Source organism: Periplaneta americana, chromosome 16 (genome assembly GCF_040183065.1).
Source record: "Periplaneta americana isolate PAMFEO1 chromosome 16, P.americana_PAMFEO1_priV1, whole genome shotgun sequence".
Lineage (NCBI taxonomy): Eukaryota > Metazoa > Arthropoda > Insecta > Blattodea > Blattidae > Periplaneta > Periplaneta americana.
Genome location: NC_091132.1, coordinates 166,644,230 through 166,665,166, shown reverse-complemented (window position 1 = coordinate 166,665,166; position 20,937 = coordinate 166,644,230). Strand labels below are relative to the sequence as shown.

The following is a 20,937-nucleotide window of genomic DNA, read 5'->3' as shown; positions in this document are numbered from 1 at the left end:
TAACATTACCATTTTGAATATCTCCCAAGTGATTGCTGTTATTGCATTGCTGTTACCACGAAAGTTAAGGGTAGATATGGATCACAAATGCAAAATGCAGTTCTTTATGAGAATTTTAGCAAAGTAATGTGTTTCCATCACAAATTTCTTATACGTATGTTTTTTTTTAATAGAAAAAGGTTTATATTTCCAGCAAAAGTAAAACTATATAGAATGAGGATGACAATGATCTTCTAGTATGTGTTAGGGTGGTACTTTTTCAGAAGACATTAATGTAATCATTCCTACACTAAATAAGCTTATGAGATTAAAGTCTTGATGTTTAGGCATGTGTAATACTTAAAATATGCAGGCAAAGAAGGCAATTGAAAATGTAGAAACGACACTGTAAATTTTAAAAAGATACAGTACGCATGCAACGAAGGAGAATTAAACATGAAAAAAGCAGTGCACGTTTTAAAGAAAAGCATCAAATCTAATGCATTTTATCACCAAATTTATATAATATTCATGCATTATACCTTGTTCCAGATTACACATTACAAGATATATTTTTAGATTTGCTGATGTTAAACTCTGCTTCTATCAGATGGAACAGTTTTATCACAGGAAAAGATAATTTTATATTATTTGAGTAACTGAACCATGTTTCTATCTACAACAGTGTTAAACACTGTTGTAGATAGAAACATTGTGTGGTTTATTTTTTCTATTGGAACAGGCACTTAGATTTTCAGCAACTAGGGTGCAATTTAGCTTGTTTCGTTGCGCTTTTTAAAGTGCCGGTGCTCACACATAGTATTTTCTAGTCACCCTTTGCCACTCCTAGCCTAGCCATTTATGACCAAAGCTATAATATATCAAAAGAAGATTCAAATACTATGAATTGTGTTGGTGGGAGGAGTTTAAAAGTAGTTTAAAAACTAGTAATTCTACTTCCTTAATAAAATAAGTTCTGTAACAACTGAGGGATAATCAGTATTAAAACTGAATATGTGAAGGGTAAATTGATGGGAATTAAAATGTTGTTGTTAAAATAATTTAAAAATAGAAAATAAATATATAAATGTTCAATTTATTTTTAAGAGGCAAAAAGGCAAAAATAGGTACTTCTACATAAACAGTCTTACTAATAAACCGTGTATAGTTTTTATACGAGACTTATGCAGAATTGAGTCAGAAAACGTTACTAATAAACCGTGAATAAGCTATGGACGTATAAACAGGCTGTAACTATACAATGGGAATTGCTTTGCAGTAGCTATATACACGAAACCCCTTGTTTAAGCGTTTTATATAGCGAAAAAATGGCCGCCCCTCTAACAGCTGTTCATACCGACTGTCATTTTATGATGATGGTTACCTTGTAACCACAGAAGAACAAACCAAAGATCATAGAATTATTAGAATAATATTGCTGTAGCTTGTACTCTTTGACCAAAATGTAGTGTGGTAATCGATTAGAGCCAATTGTACTATCGATATTTAACACGCCACACTAGAGCACTCTACCGGATGCAGTAGAGAACCTCAGATATTCTATTACCTTTCGTAACGAAGTAATGACGAAACTATGATGTAGCTGTGTAACAGTTGTACTGTTATACACGACGTATGTAGTGATTATTAGTAAGGAATTTACACACGACTTATAAACGAGCTACTTATTGTATAAGTATAAGACAGTTAAACGTCTGTATATAGAGTTTTTATTAGTAAGACCGAAAATAGATAGCAAGCGCTTAAATAGGGAAAATAAAATTTGACCATATCACTCCTGAATACCTCGAAACACATTTAAATCTATGTAAATGTTGCATTTCTGAAGCCAATAATAATAGAAATTTTGCCAGACCTCTGGGCTTTTCTTATGGCAATATTGGAAATATCATAACCATATTGAGAATTCCTTGTTTATTTTATGTACAATAATATATTTCATCTTATTTTATGTATAGATTCCTGTTTATGTTGACGCATCCTTTGAATGTCGTTGGATATCATTGTGGCTTCTATTCTTTGCTGTATAGTATTTCATAGAAGAACATTTTGCTGGGTTTTGTACAGAATGTGATATTTGAAGGGTACACGGGAAAAACGATCAAGGTCCATCAAAAATCGAAATTGAGTTAATAATGCTATCTTATAGTGGAAAAGAAGTACAATCATGTAGTCTAGCTAGTAATAAGAAATCATCGTTCTTGACATTCCACTACGTCAATTTCTATTAAATACACACATAACAAGGTATTAAGTGCTTAAACTTTAAAATTCGTTTTTCTCGAAACTTTCAAAAATGGACCTTGATCGTTATTCCCGTGTACCTTTCATACGCAAACATTATTAGAACATTAGTGATTCACTAGTAAATTGAGCCGGAGAGTTTATGTTTGTCATTGTGGGCAGTACTCTGCGAAATTGACGAAAGGAATATTTTGAATTTGTTCCTTTTCTTGAATGAATGAATTGTTCGTGTTCCCATTATGTCTGCTATGCCATAACCACTCTTCATGTCTTTCGTCTCGATGGACTCAGATCAAATGATGTCGATGCTGCGATTAACACTTTGTTGACAATCTGGTCGATGTATGAGGTCTCTGTGTAGCCTTGGGGCAGCTAGTGGCAACTGTATGCACATACTGTTCATTCTCCATGAACACCACTGGAACTTGGTGACCGTTTCACCCCGTCTGGCTTTGTATGGTTTCTGGATTCATTGTTTCAACTGCTCTAGATGGTTGCGGTGACATGTCTTACCATCTGCAGACACGGAAGCCACTGGGGTTTCATGCTGTCTATGCTGACGCTTGTACTTCGAAGGAGTAGCCTTGGGCTTTTTTTATTCTTCTTGGGATGCCCTTTTCACCTGTTGTGCTCGTCTCCAATTTTCATTTTTTAAATGTTTCAATTTCGAAACATTTTGAAATGTAACAAATTTTTACGACTACGTTTTGAAGCTTTTCTTTTTCTTTCAGTGGTTAATTTAGGACGCTTGTTCAATTGCTATGGTTATATAGCGTCTGAATGAGATGAAAGTTATATTGCCAGTGAAATGAGTCCATGGTCTAATGCCGAAAGTTACCCAGCATTTGCTCTTATTGGGTTGAGGGAAAATCCCGGGAAAAACCTCTACTAGGTAACTTGTCTCAAGCAGGATTTGAACCCGGGCCTGCTCGTTTCACAGCCAGGCATGCTAACTGTTATTACTGCATAGCGGTGGACTTTTTGAAACTACAGGGAGCTGTTTGAACTGAAATATTTTTGTTTTTGCGTTTATTTCGTTGATCTCGCCACCATTGATATATTGACAACTGAAATTTCTGGATCAATTTATTTCTTACACATTTAAGTACAGTAGTGGCAAAAAAAAACCGGACCGACCCTAGTAGCTGATTTCAGAGCCTTGTTCACTCCAGAGCACGATAGACTGGTAACTAAGATTTTCGTAGTTCGAATCCTGCCTGAGAAGGAATCTTCTTTTTTTTTTTTGTTCCTTATTCAAATTTATTCCCAATACTTTTCGATTGCTGGTAAAATTCATGTTCTGGGAATAATAAGTTAATTAAGTAGTAAAATATCGCTGCAGTACTGTTCATATGACCACCAGAACGCAGTTTTCGAGGCGCGATTTCCCTACCTGTCTTGCTGGCCTTAAGTGTCCGACAGGATTCTTGCGGATGTTTGCAGGTAGTAAACTGTTTTGTCTGCATGGTGGGATAGTTTCATTTTACTATATTCATTTTTCATGAGTGATGCTGGAGAACAATTCTAATGTAACATTTTTTTTTTAACATTGTTATCGAGCATTTGGCGACCTATTATGCGAAATATAGAGACGGACAGTAGTTCTTCATCAGAATTTGGTTTCTGGTCCAGTAGTTTCGTTACAGTGACAAATATTCTAAAAACGTTGCCTGTCTCGTTATGCACCTGATTTTGTCTTGTGATGAAAGTATTAACGCTCAACTTTCGATAACTTAGTTACATTTTATCAGTTTACTGTTAAAGATTCTACGTGATTGCTGCGTATTGTTGTTGTTGCTGTTGTTGTTTTCTAATGCCAGGCATTTGACAGTAAAGTTATTTGATCTCTTGCACTCCAATATTTTTCAAAGATATTATCATAGTTAGCCACTGACGCTCAGATTTTGAGGTGTTCTGAATCCATTTCTTGGTTTGAGTTGCACAATTGGCAGTTAGGGGATTGATATATTCCAATGCTATGCAGGTGTTTGGCCAGTCTTGGCCTGTTGCCAATCTAAATGCAGCTACAGATGATTTTCGTGGTAAATCGGGAATCAACTGTGGATTATGATGCAGAGAGTTCCATTTTTTCCCTTGAGATTGTGTTATCGAATTTTGTTTGTTGAAGTCTAAGTATGTAGATTTGATAAAAATTTTCACAGAGTAATACGTAGATTTAGTAACAGGTCTGTAAGTAGCAGTGCTGCCTTTCTTTGCTTATTGTTGTATATTTCTGAACTTTAGTTAAAAATATGGCTTATGAAATGTTGAATTCTTGTCTCCAGCATGAAGCTCTGAGGATTAATTCTTCGAATATTGTCGCTTCATATATTTATTTTTCAATTATTCTACATTTTCAGGAAAATTCCTGTGACGTGGATATACTGAAAAAGGAGGTGAATATGAAAATAAAGGCAGAAGAGGAGGAGAGGTAAGTGTTTTGTTCTGCTGCAACAACATTAAACGTTTTTAAATTCCATCATGCTTTGCGTTCTCTATTTTGATTTAATTTTTTGTCTTTGTGTTGCAAAAATATTTGCGTGGATTCTTCTCGTTTTTTTTTCTTTTTTTTTTTTCGCATTCACAACTGATTCACTCTATCACATTGACAACCCATTCCTTCCACTTCTATGTATCAGTTGACGTGGATTTCTTCAAATTCATGACCAGGAGATGCAATGATGTGTCTCGTTCTTTCCATTTGTGTCATTTATCATTTTAATTACCTGTCTTTTTAAAGCATATTTACTTGCTCTTTTAGATTCACTGTTATTAATTTAGGTACCTCTAATGTAGACGTCTCAATAGGGCCTCCTTGGAGCACTTTCTCCTCTCTTTTTTAATGTAAGAGTGGAACAAGATGCAGGAGCAGTTCGTGTATCTCCAGATGACGTCATTGACCGCGACGTTTGAATAGACATCTGCAACCGCTATGATGTTGCCTCCATCTCCGAGAAAGAATGTCCTCATTACCGCAAATATATGAAGAAATAAAAGCTTTCGTAGAGAAAGTGAAATTGTTGGAGTCAATTTACCACTTCATTAATCTAATTGTACCTAATTTGAATCAAGACCAGTAACAAATATAATGAAGTACTGAAGGACTTGAGAAAAGAATTTGAGACCAGATTTAAGATTTAAATAGTTCTAATTTAAAATAGTTGTGAATTTCTAATATGTTTTGGCTATTGTTAATTATTGAAAACATTTACGAAACATGTTATTTAACTATTATTGTAATTATATATTAATATTGCCATATCGTAAGAATACGTACCTTAATAACCAACATGTTTAATTGTAATTTTATTATTACTATTTAATTGAATTTTATTTTGTTAAACATAGTATAAAATTAAAAAAAAAACATACCAAAAACCATTTACTAGAAATGAAGTATCGTTGTTGTTTAGTCAACTGTCCGAAGAAAGGTCTGAACCTCTCAAATGATACCAACAAGACACCACTTATGAGGCAACTAGGCCAGGAGATAATGGGGTAGGGTTGCCAGTTCCTTGTGCTTAAATAATTACGTAATATGTGTGGTTGTTCATACTTCAGATTTCTTTTTACTCATTAATATATAATTAGAAAATAAAGTTATTATTATTATTATTATTATTATTAATATTATTAATGCAAACTGCTTAAGAAATTTTATTCCTTCCGAAAACAACCGTCTATTGTGACAGTACAACTCAAAAGTGCAGCTTTGTGGCATTTCTCCCGCGACATTTGCAACTTAGCTCGCTCATGCGTGTGACATGAATCAACGATCGGCTATCTTTGGGTATTGCGCTTATCTCTTCAGCTGACTACGCAATCTACACTTGCTCTCTGTAACAACTTTTATGCGTTGGCCTTGAGATGCCTGCTCTAATGTATGAACTCCATCTCTTCCTTCTTCGTGATCCTGTTGCACTGTTGTGGGCTGGCATTGTGGTTTCTATATCCTTCCGGGGATAAGTGAATTGAAGGAAGCAGTGATTAAGGAAAAAGGTGACTGATCAGTGAGGACAAACTTAGAAAGTTTATATTAGTGATCATCAACTTGTTGCCCTGTGATGTCACCCCAGCTTGTGCTGCCACCCACTGCACTCTTGTTTTGCTTCAACGAATAGTGTTCGGACGAAAAGACTATCGGAGGTTTACAGTAGCAGATCATTTTTATGATAATTCTTTCTCGTATAAACTTGAAGTGATATGAATGACTAATACTGGAATTTACGTGCAAGAAACTAGTTAATTGATAGGTTAGGGATGAAATGAAAGCTGCATAAACATGAATACTGGATTTTAGATTTCTACTTTGTCCTTTCATTTACTTAAATTTATTGAATTTGTATTTACATACTTGTGCTTCAATGCAACTTTTGTAATAGAAAAAGTTACAAACATAACTGGAAGTCCATCCCTCTACTGATACTATTGAACTCTGTTACAGTGATTGTACTCCGTCTTTCATTAAATTATATCGTCGCCTGAATGCAAGAACTAGGTAACTTGATTTTTCATATTTTGTGACATCGCCTATTTACTTATTTATTACACTAAGAAATATGTCTCGTTTTCATTTACCTATTTGTTATATTGGAAAATAGATGTCACTGGTATCGTTCGATCAGTTACCTAGATCCAGGATTACATTTTATGCGATTTATGCTATGCTATAAAAGAGGTAACTGAAAAACGCAAATTTCGAGTTACCTAGTTCTTGCATTCAGGCGACGATATTAACGTAGTACTTAAAATGAAACACATTGAAATGAATTAATTAACCATTAGTGCAAATATTTACTGATCTCCTGTAATGCTATTTTACGGGATTTTTTGTTCTTTTCTAGCATACTAATCGCTCAGTATTATACACTATGATGTTGTTAAATGTTATGTTTTATTTAACGACGCTCGCAACTGCAGAGGTTATATCAGCGTCGCCGGATGTGCCGGAATTTTGTCCCACAGGAGTTCTTTTACATGCCAGTAAATCTACTGACATGAGCCTGTCACATTTAAGCACACTTAAATGCCATCGACCTGGCCCGGGATCGAACCCGCAACCTTGGGCATAGAAGGCCAACGCTATACCAACTTGCCAACCAGGGCGACTTACACTATGATCTGGGCTGTGCATGGACTGGGGAAACTTGGTAGAGTGTAGTCAGATGAATTACATCTGTGATTAAATTTACTTATTTTCTTAAATGCAATTGCATGGTCACCGCTACAGTATGTACTGATGGCCTGACGCCATTCTGTTTCGTAATGACGGATGCTGGGTTAGATAAAGCAACATTAAAATATTTTGATAACAGAATGGCAGGTGCATTTGAAGCATTGAAGGGAAGCTTAACCCTTAGAAGCCCGAAGACCACTATTGCACGCAAATGCCTAACTCTTAACCAGAGGTTCGTATATCTGCATAGTCGGGTAAATTCGTGTAGGGTTCTTTAGCCAAGTGGTTTAAGGTGCACAAAATATGTCGGCCAGCATATCGTGTCTAAGATCGGAGGTTCGCGTCCCGGTCACTGCAGTCAATTGAGCTTGTGGTAAAGGATGGGGAGGGCCCATGTAAAGCAATCGGTGTAATGGTATGCATGGAAGTTGACGGTGTTTCAGTTGACTGCAGTTGAAATCATTTTGCTCCTTTTTTAAGATAAAAAAACATTACAAAAAATGTTTATTCTTTTAATCAAGTGCAATGTCCTTAACGTTATATAAAGTTAAAGGATATCAACGTATTTTATATATCATTTATAGCATCATATATGTATGTATATATTTGTCTTTAAGCAATATCCGTTCGGTGAAGCGGCACTACACATTATTAGTATACAGTGCCATCTCACCATTTTACAACGCCTCTTGTACAAGTCATTTAGGACACAAGTTTACTCCTAACCCATTATTATACCAAAAATACTATAATCCTTCTCCTGTATGACACATTTCCCCTCACTCTACATTTCTAATTATTTGCACTCTTCACTACTCACTTTTCCACATTGCTACTTTTTAGGTCTTAGTTTTCTTTTCTCACGATTTATTTCCCCTCCACACCATTTTCTTAAGTCATACTGTTTTTTCACCTTGTTTTCCCCTCTTCCTTCATCACTGCTTCCTGAACTATCTCCTACTTGCGTTACTCTACTTCTCGTCAGCCTCGATTTAGATTTTAGGTCCTTCACCCGCTTCGGAATTGATCCCATCTGATTTCCACTATTTCAATTCACTTGCATTGAGGTCTTGTTCTGCTGTGCTTGCTGAATACCAGTTCGCGTCACTCCTGTTTCTTCTTCAGTTGACGTCACTGCCTGCTTTCCGCAAATTTTCGCTGAGTTTGACACGTTCGCATTGTCTCGCGTACACTCTCCACACTTGTGTCACTAGCCTCGTCTTTAGATACAATATTCTTGATTTTTTTTTTTTTTCAAAATTTTTCTGTTCCTTTCCTTTTCTTCCGAGCCTACAATCGGTTATAACATAATATATCACATCATAAACATAATACTAGCTGGCCATTATAAAGGACCCACTGCTTCTGAGAGTTAATGTTGCCAATTGGAGAGAGTGAAGCAGGACAAGGGAGCAAGAAGGAAGTGGATTTATCGACTTAGGATAGTAAATGCATATGCAAAAGTGAAGTTATAATTGACCCTACAGTTCGTTTCGAGACTTGCAAGAGCCAACCGCAAGATGTCCATAAGGAAAAACAATTGATCTATGAACCAACAATCCCATATTATCAAGACAAATATCAATTACAACAGATGACGTAATAAGCTTGATGGTCAGAGCAAGAGGATCCATCCCGAAGCAATTTGTTGATTTTTGCAAGGCTTTTCATTTGCTATCATCTATAATTACCAATGTTTCTTTACTTGGTTGAAAGGTTCGATTGCATTGTTAAGAAATCACCTTAGATAAGGCATTGCACTGTAATTTACTTCTTTCTCTTTCTTGCATTGGTTTTTTATATTCATAACAAATTATTCGTGTAATGTGTATTATTCAAAATTTTGTTTTGTAAATGGTATACTTTCTCTCGTAGGCAATCCCTGTTTAGGCAAAGTGTTTGATAATAATAATAATGATAATAATAATAATAATACTAATAATAATAATAAATGATAATAATAACTGAGTGAGGATCATGGAAATGAATTTATATATAACTAGCCGTACCTGTGCGCTCTGCTGCACGTATTACAAATAAATATAAACTAATTACATAATTAAAATAGGACGTTTGATCCAGGGAACATTCGTGTTTCATAGAAGGATAAGTCGTTTAATATGTTACTTAATTTAAATTGTATTTAAATAATTAAAATGCGGTCATTTTGGTCCAGAGAGCAATCATTTGGTGCAATGACAATTCCTTTCACATGTTTCTTAATTGTTATTACATGCAACCATAGTTTAATGAAAATTGACATATCATTCAGTTTTAATGTCTATACTTTATATTACTTGCTATATGTTTCAGAAGTTACTGTAATAACATTGTAGAATTATGTTCATCTAGAGAAACTATACTTTCCAATGGTGAAATAATAATTAAACAATTAATTAGCTTCCGATATTACTTCATACAAACACAGAAACATTCTCTTAGGCTATGTTTAATAGCGTGCGATTGTTGTTGTCCAAGGCCTCTTGTAGACGAAGTCATTTGTTTTTATTTCAGTACAGCGCCTTAGATGGCGTTGTTATTGTAATTTTAAAACTCATTTATCTCATTAAATATCAGTCCTATAAAAATTTCATATAGCATAAAACTTATCGGAAATTATTTTTAAAGAAACTTTTGTTATGTAATATTTTTCACGAAAATCAGTAATAAGCGAGATATTTCGATTTATTTAATTCAGACCCCCTTATAACCTACCTTTTAAATTAAATATTTTTAAATGCCATTTAGCCTAAAATCTAAGTTGCAAGGAACTTAATTTATATTCCAATTTTCATATAAATCGGTTCAGACATTATCGCGTGAAGAGGTAACAAACATCCAGACAGACGGACATGCAAACAAAAATTTCAAAAAATCGATTTTCGGTTTCAGGATGGCTAATTATACATGTTAACACCAATTATTTTTGCAAAATCGAAAATTACCAGAAAAATTTTGACTACAGATTTATTATTACTATAGATAGATATGAAACTCTGATGTGTAGCGGAAGAGAGTAATAAATACAATTGTAAAGAATAGTTGATTCAAAGGAATGTATTAAGTTGAAAAGTAAAGTAGAAAATGAATGAGATATTGAGTGATCAGTCAGAATTTTATAGTACTACATAGTTAATAGAAATATAATTAGATACGTGGATGGCGTAATCTAGTGAACTGAGGAAGAAGGATAGAGCTATATCTATCAGAGTTGCATAAAGAGGTTTGAAACGTGAGGACAGGAGATCGAGACTGAGTAATAAAGGAATAATCTGTGAATATCAGACTAGAGTAGCGAAAGGAGACAACTGACATATAAAACACACACGGCAAGATAAAGATGTAAAATGAATGTATGTAAGAGCTACCATTACTAGTACCAGGGTTGCCAGATATTACATCTACCAAAGAGGGACATCCTTTTTCCATAATACACAATTGCTATGGTTTTTCTTAAAGAAAGAGAGATATGAATATGGGTAAGGATTTGAATTAACTTATGTGAATCGCAAAATTGCAATTTTGATAAAAAAATATTGCAGATACATGTTTCAAAGTAGATAACAATATTTAAACGAAAAGAAAATATTGTGCGGTGACAAGACGCAAATTTCGGGAAAAGTTTCCAGAGAGATCTGTTCCAGCTGTCAGTACAATAAGAAGATTTTATAAGAAGTTCATACGTACAGGTTCGGTGAACGATCAGAAACCGAAAAGAGAAGGCCGTGTTCTGTTGGAAAAGAAATTAGACGAGATTGGTGAAAGATTGGAACACACCCCTCAAAAATCTTGCGAGAGTGACTACAAATTTCATAAAAAGATGGCAAATGTGTGTTGCAGTAAATGGAGGACATTTTGAGCAGCGAATGTGAGCTTGGCAAATACTGTAACTTTTAACCATTGTAAAGTAGGATTGTAGGCCTAGAAAGTGCAGGAGAAGCGCATGTTCCTCGCAGTAACCAACATTTATACCTGGGCAGGTTCTGGACGAAAAACCGAGCGTCCCCACCTAACCTCACTGTAGAATATCTTATACCTGCTTCTGACTTTTGGTATATAATTTAACAAGTTTTAATTTTTAATGTTGGTATCAATACTTTCTCGTTTTGTTTTTACCACATTCAATATTACACTGATATTTCATTCTCATCTTAGCATTGCAGTTACCCAAGACAATATTCTTTCATCTGAATGCATCGGTATTGAATTTGAAGAGCATATGCGTGCAAACCATTCTCTGTCCTCCAACGAACCTATCAGTGAATGTTTGTTAATAACAGGACACAAGTTGAGACAAGCTTGCAGTGCAAGAAACGACAGTTCAAATAAATGTAAAGTTTGTGGTAAAGTTCTAGCTACATCCTCGTCTCTCATATGTCATATGCGAACTCATACGGGTGACAAGAAATTGAAGTGCAATATTTGTGGCAAGTGTTTCCCGTTATCCGGTTCTCTGAGAAGACATTTGCTTGCGCACACAGGGGAGAAACTGTTCAAATGCGATATTTGTGATAAAGTTTTCACGTTAGCTGGTAATCTCAGAGAGCATATACGCTTGCATAGAGGTGAGAAGTCATTCAAATGTAATGTTTGTGAAAAGGCTTTCAGTGTTTCGAGCAATCTAAGAGCCCATGAACGTATTCACACAGGTGAAAAGCCTTTCAAATGCCACATATGTGAAAAGAGCTTCTCGGGATCTAACAGTTTGAGAAGACATGTTCGCGTACACACTGGCGAGAAGCCATTCACATGCAAGATTTGTGGTAAAAATTTTACGCAGTCGGGAAGTTTAAAGATCCATTCCCGCGAACACACTGGCGTGAAGCCATTCGAATGTGATGTTTGTGGACTTTGTTTTTCGCAGTCTGGAAACTTAAACATGCACAAACGTCTCCATACTGGAAACAAACCGTTCAAGTGTGTTATTTGTGGAAAGTGTTTTACACGGTTGTCACACTTAAACAAGCATGCACGCCAACATACTGTCTAGAATCCAATGGGATTATTTGGAAACGCAAGCCAACACACAAGAGAATCAATAGTGTAATGTCTCTGTGTAGGCCTAAATTGTTCCTTGTTATCAGTAGGTCTTACTGAATACATGTGTGCACAAATTAGAACACATAACAATTCTTTAGCTCTGGGGTAATTCTGGAAAACTCAAAACACTTGTGACCATAAGAATTAATTGTACATCTACGAAGTGATATGACGTATTCGTTTCGCTGTAATTAATTAGTATAGTTTATAAGGCTGCGTTAGTATAATAAATTATGTTAAATGTACATTAAAAATGGAAGAACTGAACATATTACTTTGTAATATCATGATTAATCTACCAAATTATTTAATAATATAATTTTTGCTACTAAATAGCTATATTACAAGATCTTAACAAACATAAATTTATAGCGATCCTACGTATCAATGTCATTACACCTTTGTGTACATACGTCTTAAATCATATCAATTCGATGATATAAATCGATCGTCCAGTTCAAAAGTGCGATAACTAAAAAATTCTCGTTTTTTAGTTATTTATACTACTCAGAGCTCTTTCCGATTCAGTATTGAGATAAGTCATATTTACAACCAAAAAAAAAAAAAAACTAAATAAACTGCTCTGTTCCTTTATAAGCTATTTTTTTGAAACTTTCAACTGAAGATATCTCAAAACTTGTTTTTTTTTTTAGTTGTTGCACTTTTGAACTAGACGATCGAAATGGAAAAGAAATGTATTATAGTGATTATTATTATAATTATTTATTATTATTATTATTATTATTATTATTATTATTATTATTATTATTCTGTGAAATAACGGGGGTCGAGGCATTTTTTTTGTAATACAGGAATACTATTTTCAGTTGTGGATGGGGCTTTTATATATATATATATATATATATATATATAAGTGTAATGGAAGACCATGCATTTTATTATAATACATTTACACACTCAACATAGATGTAGTTGACTTATATATATATATATATATATATATATATATATATATATATATATATATATATATTTTTAAATCTAGTCCACACCTGTGGAGTAACGGTCAGCGCGTCTGGCCGCGAAACCAGGTGGCCCGGGTTCGATTCCCGGTCGGGGCATGGTACCTGGTTGAGGTTTTTTCCCGGGGTTTTTCCTCAATATGAACAAATGCTGGGTAACTTTCGGTGCTGGACCCCGGACTCATTTCACCGGCATTATCACCTTCATCTCATTCAGACGCTAAATAACTTAAGATGGTGATAAAGCGTCGTAAAATAACCTACTAAAATAAAAAAAAAATCTATCTAACTAGTCAGAACTAGCACTCCAGTTTTTTTCCCTCTTCCTCTAATCTTTGCTAGTAATTGATTCTTTCATTAAATCAAGATCTGATTTGAGACACATCCCTATTCGAAAATTTACCAAATTTGACTTTTTCCGTGTTTTGCATGGGTTACCCAAATTACTACTGTAAGTGAGTAACATGAGCAATTATGCAGAGAAACTGAGCTAAAACTAATATAAAAGTGTTTACAACTATAAAAGACAAGATTTAAAGCTGAAACTTCGGGTTTTCTCCCACACTACGCATGGGAGAGAGAGAACGTACTAGAATAATTTCACATTCCTCGTCCTCACATCACTTAAATAATCCCTCAGCTAACTCACTAACCTTGTCACATACTGGCTTAATGTGACTTAACTCCCCCTCTTTTAACCCATAAAGGAACAAATCGGACATCAGTTCCGTGCGTGGAAGATTAGCCAATTTAAAAACTTCAAATAAGTCAAGTTTTACTTTGACACATCGAAAAAACGTAAACACCAGATGTATCCTGACTCAAAAAAATTAGATTACTGCTATGTACTTAGTACGCATGGGCACCATAACGAAGTTCATGATGGATAGTGCTCACTGATAGAAGTCGTATGGTATCAGATGCACCAATCTAACCTTATTTGATATCCTATAATAGCAATGACCCCAGGGAATAGGGATTATAAAGAATGGACACTGAGCGAATTTTCCTGTGTTTTGTTTCTCTGTGCGCCAGCGGCTAGTTCCACTTTCAAGCGCTAGAGGTAGTGTAATCGAGCATACGCTAAGATAACAATTGAGAATAGAATTAAGGCACAGGATCCAAACATCGCCTACCTTATTGCATAATCCAGTAACGCTTTGCTTCAAATAAATTCAAGTAAACAGCTTTTCCTTATTTCTCAGTGACAAACTAGTTGTAATAATAATATTTTATATTTCAGATATCATAAATTATATTATAAAATAATATAATACATTATAAAATTAAGTATCGAATTCGTTTAATATTTGTATAATAATATAATATAGGTATACGGTTTTACTTCTCGTAAGAGTTTTGTTTTTCCATTTTCAGCGCTATCAAATCATTACATATTTTAATTGTTGTTGGGGTCAACGTCTCAACTCTCATTATAAAGGAACTCTAGAGTCTAGACATTACAGTTAATGAAGGATTTATTATTTTATGGATCCAATTTATGTTATTTGAGTACATAATGTACCTAGATGTATTAATTATATGTGTTATATTTCCGCTGTGTCGACTGCTAGCTGGTGTGATGTCAGCGCCAACTCTAGGGAGAAAGCAGAATCTGACGCTCTAGCTGGCTTAAAGGTCATTGAAATCGGTCCGGCTACATCAAAGGTACTGGCGCGAAGTGTCCATTCTTTATAATCCCTATTCGCTGGTGACCCTACATACTCCATGACTCATGGTGCCCCATCTCACCTAAGTAATATTTTTTTGAGTATCATTTAACCTCTTTAATAGCTATTGTCACTGATATTTACAAAAAAAATGTATTTCAAAGCAATTGCTGCTAACACTCAAACGTTACAACTTACACACTTGTTTAGTAACATGTTTACACAATTAATATAATGTAATTTGTACTGTTGAACTTCAGTTATTCCTTTTATTTTGTCAGAGGATTGCTAATTAATGTATATGCGACTCACGACAGGAAGAACTTAGCTGTGAGGTCAAACTGCGCGTACGCACCTAAACTAACCAAACCTAATCTTCGTATATGCAAGATGGGATTTAACAGGAGTATGGGCCCACACCTGTAGAGTAACGGCTAACGCGTATGGCCGCGAAACCAGGTGCCCCGTGTTCGAATCCCGATCGTGGCAAGTTACCTGGTTGAGGTTTTTTCCGGGGCTTTCCATCAACCGAATTTGAGCAAATGCTGGGTAACTTTCGGTGCCGGACCCCGGACTCATTTCACCAGCATTATCATTCAGACGCTAAATAATCTATGCTGTTGATAAAGCGTTGTAAAATAACCTACTAAAATAAAATAAAAATTGAAACTCTGACGTTAAGCGGAAGAGAGTAATAAATACAAATGTAAGGAATAGTTGATTCAAAGGAATGTATAAAGTTGAAAAGTAAAGTAGAAAATGAATGAGATATTGAGTGATCAATCAGAATTTTATACTACTACATAGTTAATAGAAATGTAATTAAATACGTGGATGGCGTAATCTAGTGAACTGAGGAAGAAGGATAGAGCTATATCTATCAGAGTAGCATAAAGAGGTTTGAAACGTGAGGACAGGAGATCGAGACTGAGTAGTATTGTATTGTATTGTATTTATTAACATTCCATGGCATTCATACATTGCTTTACAGCTAGAATATGGAACAAGTCAAAAAACTTGATACTATTATAAAGTCTTAATTTATAGTCACAGTCTAGATGAAATATATATAGACGAGATTTACAATATAGTCTACTAGTACAACACATAGTTTCAGTATCAAAGGGTTTGGAATTGAACGGGTTACATCTGCTTCTTGTCTATGCAGATGACGTGAATATGTTAGGAGAAAATACACAAACGATTAGGGAAAACACGGAAATTTTACTTGAAGCAAGTAAAGCGATCGGTTTGGAAGTAAATCCTGAAATGACAAAGTATATGATTATGTCTCGTGACCAGAATATTGTACGAAATGGAAATATAAAAATTGGAGATTCATCCTTCGAAGGGGTGGAAAAATTCAAATATCTTGGAGCAACAGTAACAAATATAAATGACAATCGGGTGGAAATTAAATGCAGAATAAATATGGGAAATGCGTATTATTATTCGGTTGAGAAGCTCTTATCACCCAGTCTGCTGTCCAAAAATCTGAAAGTTAGAATTTATAAAACAGTTATATTACCGGTTCTTCTGTATGGTTGTGAAACTTGGACTCTCACTCTGAGAGAGGAACATAGGTTAAGGGTGTTTGAGAATAAGGTGCTTAGGAAAATATTTGGGGCTAAGAGGGATGAAGTTACAGGAGAATGGAGAAAGTTACACAACACAGAACTGCACGCATTGTATTCTTCACCTGACATAATTAGGAACTTATAATCCAGACGTTTGAGATGGGCAGGGCATGTAGCACGCATGGGCGAATCCAGAAATGCATATAGAGTGTTAGTTGGGAGACCGGAGGGAAAAAGACCGTTAGGGAGGCCGAGACGTAGATGGGAGGAGAATATTAAAATGGATTTGAGGGAGGTGGGATATGATGATAGAGACTGGATTAATCTTGCACAGGATAGGGACCGATGGCGGGCTTATGTGAGGGTGGCAATGAACCTTCGGGTTCCTTAAAAGCCATTTGTAAGTAAGTAAGTAATCAATTTCATGAAGTGTTATTGAATGTCATGAATTCACCTACAGAATAGAAGGCGTGAGAAATTAGGTACTTCTTTAATTTGGCCCTAAATAATCTTATGTTTTGTGTTTCATTTTTTATATCGATAGGGAGGCTATTAAAAATGTTTACTGCCATATAATGTACTCCTTTTTGATAGCACATTAGACTTGCCGATGGAGTATGAAAGTCATTTTTTGACGTGTATTTATGCTACGAATTGTTGAATTAGTTACAAAGTTTTCACGATTACATACGAGGAAGACTTTTAATGAAAAGATATACTGACGAGCCATGGGCATTATTTGTAGTTTTTTTTTTTAATATTCCTACAGTCCTGTAGTAAAGGAATAATCTGTGAATATCAGACCAGAGTAGCGAAAGGAGACAATTAACGTATAAAAACACACACGGCAAGATAAAGATGTAAAATAAATGTATGTAAGAGCTACCATTACTAGTAACGAGGGTTGCCAGATATTACATGTGCGAAAGAGGGACATCCTTTTTCCATAATACACAATACTTAAGTTCTGTCTTAAACAAAGCGTGATATGAATATGGGTATGCAGATGAAGAAACTCTTATTAATCGCAAAATTACAATTTTAATAAAAAAAAAAGTATTGTAGATTCACGTTTCAAAGCACAAAGCAATATTTAAACAAAAGGAAAATATTGTGCGGTGACAAAACGCAAATTTCGGGAAAAGTTTTCAGAGAGACCTGTTCCAGTTGTCAGTAGAATAAGAAGACTTTATAAGAAATTCATGCGAACAGGTTAGGTGAACGATCAGAAACCGAAAAGAGAACGCCATGTTCTGTTGGAAAAGAAATTAGACGAGATTGGTGAAAGATTGGAACACACCCCTCAAAAATCTTGCGACAGTGAGTGCAAATTTCATAAAAAGATGTCAAATGTGTGTTGCAGTAAATGGAGGACATTTTGAGCAGCGAATGTGAGCTTGATAAGTACCGGTAGTGTAACTTTTAAGCATTGTAACAGGAGGACTGTACGCCTAAAAGTGCCGGAGACGCGCGGGTGTTCCTCGAGGTAACCAACATTTATAGCTGGGCAGGCTCTGGACGAAAAACCGAGCGTCCCCAACTAACCTCACTGTAGAATGTCTTATACCTGCTGGTGACTTTTGGTATATAATTTAATTGGCCAGTTTGTCCAAGTGATGGTTAATTTTGCTTAACGAATGTTAAATTAACAGTATGTTTATTTTTAAGGCTTTGTTAATGTATTTTCCATTTGTTCAACATAATTTTGTTTAAGATAACCAACACTTAAATATAACGTCAGTTAGCACTATTTTAACTATTCAACGGCAGTTGGTAATGATTCTACACATGTAAGACAATTTTTGATTGGCTAAAATTAAACTTTAAATTCTATATTATAGAGTGAGTCATGAAACTTGCATAAAATGACAACGTGTTACAGTAGGCCACGCTCCATAAACAAACAGTTAACAAATGAAAGTTGTAGGCTGAGAGGATAAAAAGAAAGGAGGGAGCACTCCAAGCAAATATGCTTGATAATCGGTGCGACGGATATGACGTCAAATTACACCTTCTATGGCCCATAATCCTCCGCAAAATACCGCCAATCGCCAAATATACAATTGCTACTTTCGGTTTCGGTCATACGTAAATGGTTTAGAATGAATGTGGAGGTAACAGGAGTAATAGCAGATCATTATATCAATGTAAATTTCACTGTATATTTTTAAAAAGTGTTACGGTTGTGACATGGACTGAACATTTCATTTCCACATTCTATCTTTTATCAAGAAGGATGATGGCACTCCTTCATATGTTAAAGCATAGGGGGACATATCAACGGACATATTCTACAGTTGAGCCGAGCAGAATATTAGCTTATTTATAAAAATAACACTTGGTGAACTTGACTACACTTTTGAAATATTCAAAACAACATGAAGCTATTTGTAATCGTAATAATATGAACAAAACAGCTGATAAACACTGGAAAAAGGGATGAACTATGGGTAATTTGACGGCCATACTAGTACACCTTTTTGGTTCCACCGTTTCAAGCTTATGGTCCAGGGTTGGTTGTATGTGACGTGCTGAATAATAATTACAAAGTAGGGTTAATATTTCCTAATTGCTATTATGGATACGAAATACGAAAGAAATAAAATAACGTTGATGTATTTAAACAGTCCAAAGTATTTTTTAAATATTATATTACCAGTCATATATTAAACATTCCCTACAGAGAGACAGAAAATATTAATTTCGCAACTTCTCTTGGAACAGCTGTGGAGACATTGGTCATATTTAACTAACTTTTAAACGAGTTAGCTGCCCGAAATCCTACATTTAAAATTAACAATCTGTTAAACCAAACTGGTGTTGAAAACATACAATTTTATTAATTAACGAAATGTTTAGAGTTTAACGGTCGTTAAATTTTCTAACAATACTTGGAAAAACCGACCAAATATGTTTTAATTTTGATGTTGGTATCAATACTTTCTCGTTTTGTTTTTACCACATTGGATATTATACTGATATTTCATTCTCATCTTAGCATTGCAGTTACCCGAGACAAAATTCTTTCATCTGAATGCACCAGTATTGAATTTGAAGAGCATGTGCGTCCAAACCATTCTCTGTCTTCCAAGGAACCTAGCAGTGAAAGTTTGTTTATAACAGGAGACAACTTCAGACAGGCTTGCAGTAAAACAAGCGACTGTTCAAATAAATGCAAAGTTTGTGGTAAAGTTCTAGCTACATCTTCGTATCTCATATGCCACATGCGAACTCTTAAGGGTGACAAGACATTGAAGTGCAATATTTGTGGCAAGTGTTTCTCGGTGTCTGGTTCACTTAAAAGACATTTGCTAGCGCACACAGGCGAAAAACCATTTAAATGCGATGTTTGCGATAAAGTTTTCACTTTAGCTGGTAATCTCAGAGAGCATATACGCGTGCATAGCGGTGAGAAATCATTCAAATGTAATGTTTGTGGCAAGTCTTTCACTCTTTCGAGCAATCAAAGAGCCCATGAACGTATTCACACAGGCGAAAAGCCTTTCAAATGCCACATATGTGAAAAGAGCTTCTTGGCATCAAGCAGTTTGAGAAGACATTTTCGCGTACACACTGGCGAGAAGCCATTCACGTGCAATATTTGTGGTAAAAATTTCACTCAGTCGGGAAGTTTAAAGACCCATTTCCGAGAGCATACTGGCGTGAAACCATTCAAATGTGATGTTTGTGGACTTTGTTTTTCGCAGTGTGGAAACTTAAACATGCACAAACGCATCCATACTGGAAACAAACCGTTCAAATGTGATATTTGTGGAAAGTGTTTTATACGGTTGTCATACTTGAACAAGCATGCACACCAACATTCTGTCTAGAATCCAATGGGATTGTTTGGAAACGCAAGGGAATAAACACTAGTTTACTGTCTCTGTGTAAATTATTCCTCATTATCAGACATCATACTGAATACATGCGTAATCTACACATTAAAATTGTGTAGCTCTGAAGTGATTCTGGAAAACGTAAACACACCTGTGACCGTAAGAAATAATTGTACATTTACGAAGTGATATGACATTTGTTTCGTTGTAATTAAATAGTATAGTTTATAATTTTATGTTTGATATAATAAATTGTGTTATGTACATTACAAATAGGATAATTGAACATATTTTATTTAATAACAAGATTTATATTGCAACCAAAAATTACATACAATAACAAAGATTTTACAATAGTATTGTAATACTCGTATATGAATATTCTTCAGAATTCGAAATTGATTACCA

General features: G+C 35.0%; 1 protein-coding gene across 5 annotated transcripts in view; it reads left to right on the top strand.

Annotated features, from left to right (window-relative positions):
- The window catches only part of LOC138691803 (zinc finger protein 664-like), a 53,945-nt gene that overhangs the window by 10,731 nt on the left and 22,277 nt on the right, over window positions 1–20,937 (top strand). The window contains exons 4-5 of one of the 5 annotated variants that reach the window (XM_069814231.1): window positions 4,605–4,675; window positions 19,689–20,853. In XM_069814231.1, the coding sequence (XP_069670332.1) occupies window positions 4,605–4,675; window positions 19,689–20,523 (906 nt within the window). In that variant the 3' untranslated portion in view covers window positions 20,524–20,853. Of the gene's footprint in view, window positions 1–4,604; window positions 4,676–5,025; window positions 5,857–11,575; window positions 12,974–19,688; window positions 20,854–20,937 lie in introns of those variants that run through there. The other 4 variants (XM_069814230.1, XM_069814234.1, XM_069814235.1 and 1 more) reach the window with 4 other exon arrangements.